Source organism: Ascidia mentula, chromosome 6 (assembly GCF_947561715.1).
Source record: "Ascidia mentula chromosome 6, kaAscMent1.1, whole genome shotgun sequence".
Lineage (NCBI taxonomy): Eukaryota > Metazoa > Chordata > Ascidiacea > Phlebobranchia > Ascidiidae > Ascidia > Ascidia mentula.
Genome location: NC_138571.1, coordinates 4,618,428 through 4,627,067, shown reverse-complemented (window position 1 = coordinate 4,627,067; position 8,640 = coordinate 4,618,428). Strand labels below are relative to the sequence as shown.

Sequence of the window (8,640 nt, the reverse complement as noted above, 5' to 3'; positions counted from 1 at the left end):
AAAGTAGGAGCAGTTTTACATTCCGATCGTATGAGCGAGAAGTTACAGTGTGGCGCTTGGTGTGATGCGAAGTCGTGCATGATTACAAAACAAGATAAACATATGATGGCGTATATATACTGTTTACTATGACGACGCAATCTTCCACGTCGGTTATAAACTAATTAATCAATGAATGTAACGCAATGTTAATTCACCTTCTTGGACAGTAAATAAAACGTTATTGCTTCAAATGAATATGCACACAAAGCACTAGCTTTCGACAACAGAATCAGTCTGACTGTTGTTTGGAATATATTTCGTCCAGTGAGCATCTTCAGTTCCTTAGTTATAGTAAACACAATAATAAAATCGTTTCAACAAAAATATTGTAACAAAAATGTATTCGTTACAATTAGGCCTTTGAAGGAAAAACAGGTAATTTATTTCCAGGCTGAACCGCAGCAAAGTTATGTAGTGTAAACTTTTGCCACAAGTGCAAAAAGTTCCTTCTACTGGAAATATTTTGAGGAACATGGACCTTACAACTGGGGGTTTAGGTTAATCCTGCTCCGTTACTCATTACATAATACATAATTTTCGGATAGGATTGAGCTTCTTGATTTGTCAATTTGACGGATAAAAGTGATGAGTTATTGCATGCATATGTTCACAACATTAGATTGGCGTTGACTTCAGACAAAGGAAAGGATCTCATTACTTTTAAAGTCACAATGATATGTTTGCATAAGCTTTATTTTGGCGATATAAAATTCCTTTCAATTGTTTTCGGGATTACATTTCTATATCAAGTATACATATGTATCATCTAATCATAAGCTACACTAAATTGCTATGTAACTTATTGATTGTTGTTAAAAATATCTATATTACTTCCGTTGAGGAAAATATTGTCGAATTGAACTAAAAGTTGAGTCCACAAATTTTCCAACAGTTTCAAAAATGCCCTCGTTTGCTGCTCTATTCACAAGGTGCCGTTGATACACTTCATCCATCACATTTTTGATTTTACTGTCGGGTACTCCAGGATAATAATCAACTTCATTTTTTACGGCATTTTTATGTCGGTTTTCCAAATTTTCAAAAGGAATTTTAGAATATAACTGTGAAAAAAGTGGTTAATTTTTTTTTATTTTTAAGACGGTTAAATAAGACTTACCTTTTCGACCTTCTCATTGTATCTGATTTCGATTTCATGAAGAATTTTTCTTTCAGTTTCCTTCTAAAAACAAAACAAAATATTCCTACGTTTCACTAAGCTGTTACCAACCAATCAACAGCAAGTTAAGCACAAAATAAATAAATGTTTCACCATTGGTCATATATAGCAAAACAGGCCAAAGTATATAAATGAAATCATATAGCATTGCAATAACCTGGGGTCACAATAATAGGAAAGAATGAGAATAAAAATCTTTGAATTCACTTAAAATATTTTGCAAATTTTAGAGGAAGCTTTCATAATTTAAGTGCCAGAAGAACAATGCTTATTAATTATAAGGCTTTATCGAACATTATGCACTACGAACTGCGCATGAGGTGGATTGCCTTCGTTGCCTACTTACATAAGATTCCATTCTAAAATGACGGAGTGTGGTGTTAGGTTGTCTAACAAAATGAGACCTTTTCTCCACTGAAATTACTTTTATATTTGTTTTCATAACACTTGTTATGTTCATAGCATTTTAAACAAAAAAATAAAAAAGGGTTATATAATTCACCTTCCGCATAATAAAGTCTTTCAAACTTTTTTCAAACGATTGAAACATTTGTGTCATCAGGGTTTCTTTGTTCTCCTGAAAAGATGATGCAAAAATTGTTTCATCCAGTTTGTCACTGTATTTCTTCATAATTTCTTCCTTTAATTGATCGTTTTTATTCCGAAGGACTGTTTCACTTCCCGCAGTGTGTGAAACCTGTACATTTAATATGAGGAAATGCATTATCTGTAATGACGATGTTTTCGAAGGAATGGTTTGTAACCAGGAGTGTGTTCGATAATTGTTCGTGCACAAGTTCTATTGCAGTATTTCGTATAACCACTGCTGTCGATCACAGTGTGTAGAATTTGGCTTATCATTAATTTTTGCGTTCGGTATTCGGGTTAGCGCAATGAGCCGACATTAAGCAACGGAAACAAAGAATATTTGCTGTGGTAAAATTAAAATTTTTGAAAAAATTTTAATGACCCGAGCTGCAGAAGAAGAATGTTACGCACCTCTTTAACTGCTTTTTTATACTCAACAACAAGTGCTTGGACAGTATTGTGAGCATTTTCTTTATAGTTTGCCTGAAACATAAAGCAAGGTCAAGTTATTCAAATTCGCCAAAACATAAAATTATATTTCCCGGATGCATGTAGACCTTAATGAAAAATTTTATTTTCTTGTTTGTGTTTTTGGTGTTTTATGCGCTTGATGCATCATCGTTGCGACATAACCCTGAGGGAGTTTCGCAGGATGGTGGACGTAATGTTGGTTACAACAAACACTTTCATAATGTAAGTGCCAGAAGAACAATTCTTAATGATTTGATATATAGGTCCATGTATAAGACTTTATCGAACGTTATGCACTCCGAACTGCGCGGTAGGTGGATTACATTTGTTGCCTACTTACATAAGGTTCCATTCTAGAATGTCTAGTGTGTGATGTGAGGTTGTGTAACACAATGAGGCTTTTTCCCCACTGACATTACATGTTAGATTTTTTTTCACTATTGTATAAAGTTCTGTATTTTGTGTGCTATAAGTCTTGGTATGTTCATAGAATTTTAAACAAAACAAGAAAAAAGTTATTCACCTTTCGCATAATAAAGTCTTCCAAACTGTTTTCAAACGTTTGAAGCATTTGAGTCATCAAGATTTTTTTGTACTCTTGAAAAGATGTTGTAAAACTGGTTTCATCCAGTCTGTCACTGAATTTATTCATAATTTCTTCCTGTAATTGATCGTGTTTATTCCGAATAACTGTTTCACTTTCCGCAGTGTATGAAACCTGAACATTTAATATGAGGAAATGCATTACTTGTGATGACGGTATTTTGGGAGAAATGGTTTGAAACCAGGGGTGTGTTCGTTAATTGTTCGTCGATTGTCGTTTCTCGACGTCGTGAACAAGTTCTGTAGCAGTATTTTGTGTAACCACTGCTGTCAATCACATTGTGTAGAATTGGACTTATCACTAACTTTTACTTGCGGTATTCGGGTTAGCGCAATGAGCCGACAATAAGCAAAGGAAACAAAGAATGTTTGCTGTGGCAAAATGAAAATATTAAAAAAACTGTAATGACCCGAGTTGCAGAAGAAGAATGTTACGCACCTCTTTCAAAGCTTTTTCATACTCAACAACAAGTGCTTGGACAGTATTGTGAGCATTTTCTTCATAGTTTGCCTGAAACATAAAGCAAAATCCAGTTATTTAAATTCTCCAAAACATCGATTTATATTCCCCGGATGCATGCAGACCTTCATTAAAATTTCAGTTTCTTGTTTGTGTTTTTGGTGTTTTATTCGCTTGGGATGCATCATCGTTGCGACATAACCCTGAGGGAGTTTCGCAGGATGGTGGGTGGAACGTTGAGTACAATAAACACTTTCGTAATTTAAGTGCCAGAAGAACAATTCCTATTAATTTGATATATAGGTCTATCCGTAATTCTTTATAGAACATTATGCTCTCAGAACTGCGCGGTAGGTGGACTACTTTCGTTGCCTACTTACACAAGATTCCAGTCTAGAATGTCTAGTGTGTGATGTGAGGTTGTGTAACACAATGATGCTTTTTCTCCACTGACATTACTTGTTAGATATTTTTTTTACTATTGTGTAAAGTTCTGTATTTTTTGTGGCATAACTCTTGTTATGTTTGTAGCATTTTTAACAAAAAAATGAAAACAGTTATATATAATTCACCTTCTGCATAATAAAGCCTTTCAAAGTATTTTCAAACGATTGAAGCATTTGAGTTATCAGGATTTTTTTGTACTCCAGAAAAGATGTTGGAAAACTGGTTTCATCTAGTCTGTCACTGAATTTATTCATAATTTCTTCCTGTAATTGATCGTGTTTATTCCGAATAACTGTTTCACTTTCCGCAGTGTATGAAACCTGAACATTTAATATGAGGAAATGCATTACTTGTGATGACGGTATTTTGGTTGGAATGGTTTGTAACCAGGAGTGTGTTCGATAATTGTTCGTGCACAAGTTCTATTGCGGCCTATCGTATAACCACTGCTGTCGTTCACATTGTGTAGAATTGAGCTTATCATTAATTTTTCGCTTTCGGTATTCGTGTTAGCGCACTTAGCCGACATTAAGTAAAAACAAAAAACTAAGAATGTTTAAACGCATTAATGAGGTCAGGCTGTGGTAAAATAAAAATGTTAAAAATAATTGAAATAACCCGAGTTGCAGAAGTAGAATGTTATGCTACATAAACTTACCTCTTCAAGTGATTTTTTGTACTCAACAACAAGTGCTTGGACAAGATTGTGAGCATTTCCTTTATAGTTTGCCTGAAACATAAAGTGAAGTCCAGTTATTCGAATTCGCCAAGACATCAAATTATTTTCCCCGGATGCATGCAGAACAAATGCTTACCTTCATTAAAGTTTCTGGCTTATTAAAATTGCCTTCCCGAATGGTTTTGGAATATTCTTTAACCAATTGTGCCAAAGTTTTACCAGTTTGCTCTGCTCCCATTTCTGTTTTGGTAATTACTGGATCCAATAACATTCGAAAAACTTCGGTGATGACTTTTTTGTAAGATTCCAAAATATCTGAAAAATGTTAAAAACAGCATAACGTAATTGTGTTTGCAGTAAAGATGACCTTACGTTTGAGTTTTAAATCTTCTCCTTCTCCAAGTGGTTCATCACCAGCTACCACATAACCAGGTGTAGGAAACAGAACACATTCAATTGAATCAAAACTCTTTTTCAACCCGTCACGGACAGCCTTAATTTCATCGACGTCGTTCTGTCCGTAATCAAGTACTTTTTCATTGCAATATTTCTTACCACCTGCCAGGCCATGTGGGTACTCTTTATAGCTAGGCATGTTTTGGAAGAAAAACGAAAGCTTCTGCAAAGAAAATTTTAAAAATTTTTTTACGTAAACGCATATGTATAAATGGATGAAATGTGACTACTTTCCATCCACACATTACGTTATTTTATTAAACAAAAAAGCTTATGCGGGTCAACATGCTTTTTGTATGTATGTACTTACATTCTCCTAAAAAGCGTGAACGTGATGCATTTAAAAATCGATAACAAACTTACCTGGAAAGGTTTTTCTGTTCTCGTCATCTTGAAATTTGCCGAGTAGGATACGAAAATCTGCAAATGCTTTGTACTTATAATAACTAATCGACATACTTCAAATATTCGTGTGTTGTTTATAAATGCATTGTATGACGTTGATCAAATGTTTTGCATGACGTTATTCAAGCACCTGAAGTGGGTTTAGATGATTTTCGTTTATTCCACCCTTGATATTGTATATTTGAATGGAACTTATAAGAGTGCTGATTGCAAAAATGTCTGAAAATTTTACAATTCCATCTTTGTCAAACGATCCTTGTGTGTCCAACAACATTACTGCTACCTTCACAAAAAATAGTGTATAGGCCTTCTACAGGACTGTTTTCCGCAATATTGTAAAGAGAACAATCACAAAACATTCACAAAAACTATCGAGTAAATCTATTCCTTACATATACTTATTATTTATAATGCTTTATACGTATGCATTTTTATTTCCTCCATATTATAAATTCAGACAAAAAATGTCCCGATCGAAAAAATAAAAAAAATATAAGCCAACCTACCTTTCGTTTTTGTTTATCTGTGACAAACATTGGACGGTGGTAAATATCAATACCAGTTGTCATTCTGTCAGGCGATCCATGACCGATAGGAAAACTTTGAACTATTTTCTTTTCCCCGTCGGTATACCAGGAAGCAGACTACGCGACAAAAATTTTAGGCGGATATAATTTAGCAAAACTTTATATTCATAATCAAAACAAAATTGCCATAATCCAAATATGAAATCTGTCGTCCAGAAGTCAAGGTTATTTGTGAACTAAATTTAAGCATTTTCTTAGGAAAAACATATTTTTTCTAAAAAAAGTCCACCATCAGAACTGTGTACGGATCGCTTTAACATACAAGAAAAGGTGCGCGATCGACAGCCTGTCGGTAGTGCCGAAACTTACATTACAATTAGGTTTACATCGTGTGGTCGTTTAGGCTATTTTTAAAATAAACTAATGTATTCAAGATCTAAATTTCACAAACGAATTTTTTATAATGTTTTCAAAAAATCGATTGATTCACTAACCTGGTTGGCTTCAAGATACATTGCAAGCAAACTCAGGAAAGTAGATTTCCCTCCCTTGAGAGCACCAGCTATTGATATAACAGATACTGGTTTATCTGCAACATCATCATGTTCAAGAAAGTGGATGATACTTGTCAAGTTTAAGTCCTGTTCCGTTTTACAATGATCATCATCTTTGTTGCAAAATTGATCCGTTGCCAAGCAGACGGATAACAACAACAGACAAGATATGACAATAAGTTGTAACAACTTTTTTAGTGACATTTTTTCTGCAACAACTTTAGATTCAACTTCTGGAACTTCAACAAAATGAAACAGGAAACTTGAAGTTGAATATATTTGTTGCAAAAAGACGTTGATGATCAAAACCGTCAGACATAAATTGCGATTTCCTTTAGGGTTTACATTTCACGGATACTAGTATCTCATAAACTAAAACTCACATTTTTTCTTGAACACTTTTTACCATGAAACGATTACATTTATACAATTATCAGAAACTTGAGAGGTGCAGAGAGGTGAATACACTGTTTCGGCCGATAAGGTCATATCAGTTTACCATACAAGTCGAAACAAAGTATAAACCTGAAGATTGTGTCTCTATGTACATAAGAAACTTGTATTTTGGAACATCCAAACTGCTAAGTGTGCTCGTAATTAAAATGTAAACCTTCAACTAATGAAATGCTTGTCTACACAACTAACGCACAAGTGCACATTACACAAAATTGTACAAACACAACTGAATAAGTTCTAACCCCACTTCCACAATTAGTTAGTTACCGCCATACGAAAATCTGAAAAGGAACTGATGCCCAGCACGCTGTATTGCCTAACAATACCTTCCCTGAATAAGCCACACCTTGTTTGTCGTCTCGCGTCTGCTATGCGTGAATGAAGTAGAGATATCTTGACATACGGGACGTAAGGTTTCAAATTAGCAGTGACAAGTTAGTCTGAAAATCACTTAGGAACTAAACAAAATCACAAATGGCGTCCAATTATCCCACTGAATAAAATTTTCATCATTTCAACACTAACAACAAACTTTGGTTTGTGTGATGATGTTACGCAACGGATTTATTGTTCATTTCAGTGCAAATTACACAGTCGAGACCACTGCATGCGTCCACTTTCATTAATTCACTGAAAAGCGCGGTTTGTTTTCCCGTAGGAGCTTTTTACTTTCAATATAGTGTAGCAAAACGACCAACGACACACGTTTCACGACACATGACACTAATTTTTTTCTTTCTTTGTTCACCTGTGTTGTTTATTCAAATCACACTTGTTACTTGTATACGCACATCCCATCGCACTTTTGTCCATGTTTCCATCTTTTCTCGCACGTTATTTTCACACTTCAGCCGTTTTTCTATGTTTGCCACGTCGTCCTGTAACGCCCCATTGATTTCATGTAAACCGTTGATTGGTCAATTTACCGGTGCGAGGAGGTGCGTTGGGCACGGTCGAGTTAGTTTGCTTTTTGGGTGTGGTGTTGTACTAGGAGTGGGTGTCGCGAAACGAAAAATATTGATGGTATTGGTATTTACTGAGTATATGCACGTTTTACCATTGTTTTAGCCTGTGTATCAAAGAGAAGCCCATTTAGCGAACCAGCGTGAGAGACTTTGGCTTTAGTGGTGAGCCGTTACTGCAGGGTCCGGGCCGAAGTAGGAAATAATTCCGTGACAGTAGTGTAAAAAATCCCAAACATTCTAAATTCAGGAACTTGAGAAATTTCATTTCTTGATTGGTTCGACCGTGAAGCGTTGGTCGCGAAATCGCTGTAGATGTCGTGTGTCAAGTATACGAGATGTGTCTCATTTTGCTGTTTTGCACAAATGGCGAAAAGCACTTCACACACAATGGGAATTATTTTCTTGGCGGATCCGTGGTACGTCGCAGTTCGTTAAGCGTAAACAATCTTTTTGTACCCTTATTGTTTCGCTCAGCTGAATGTCAGACAAAGTTTCAGTAAGCCGCAAGCGCATAGACGCGAAATAATCGTACCGTGAATGGGGTTTCACATGGCTAAGTTTTGCTCGAGCAACGCGGATAATTTCATGTAGAAAAATGCCTTAGTTTGACATATAAAATTCTTGTTGCTGCCAGGCATATTACTATTTAAAAATGTACTGATCTTCTGGCATAAAATATACGTGCTGTATTTATTCGACGTTTCGTCTGCCATTCAACGAGACTTCATCAGGTATAACGCAATTTCAAAGTAAACTACATTAAAACACGCAGGGGCACAAAAAGAAAAAAGGACACGTTCACACCGCTTG

The 8,640-nt window shown here is 35.4% G+C and overlaps 1 protein-coding gene across 2 annotated transcripts; it reads right to left on the bottom strand.

The window, feature by feature from the left end:
* Nucleotides 1–414: 414 nt before the first annotated feature.
* On the bottom strand, nt 415–6,639 carry LOC145905745 (atlastin-3-like). Of its 2 annotated transcripts, XM_082993025.1 has the most exons (14): nt 6,350–6,639; nt 5,835–5,972; nt 5,459–5,611; nt 5,287–5,343; nt 4,840–5,086; nt 4,604–4,782; nt 4,447–4,518; nt 3,914–4,108; nt 3,321–3,392; nt 2,802–2,996; nt 2,219–2,290; nt 1,722–1,916; nt 1,160–1,222; nt 415–1,103 (listed from the first exon to the last, which is right to left on the bottom strand). In XM_082993025.1, the coding sequence occupies exons 1-14, from the start codon at nt 6,611–6,613 to the stop codon at nt 870–872; spliced, it is 2,136 nt and encodes a 711-aa protein (XP_082849151.1). In that variant the 5' UTR covers nt 6,614–6,639; the 3' UTR covers nt 415–869. The 2 variants fall into 2 exon arrangements, with proteins under 2 accessions (XP_082849151.1, XP_082849152.1); XM_082993026.1 differs by lacking the exon at nt 6,350–6,639 and having other exon boundaries at nt 5,459–5,604; nt 5,835–5,930.
* Between the last annotated feature and the right edge of the window lie 2,001 nt (nt 6,640–8,640).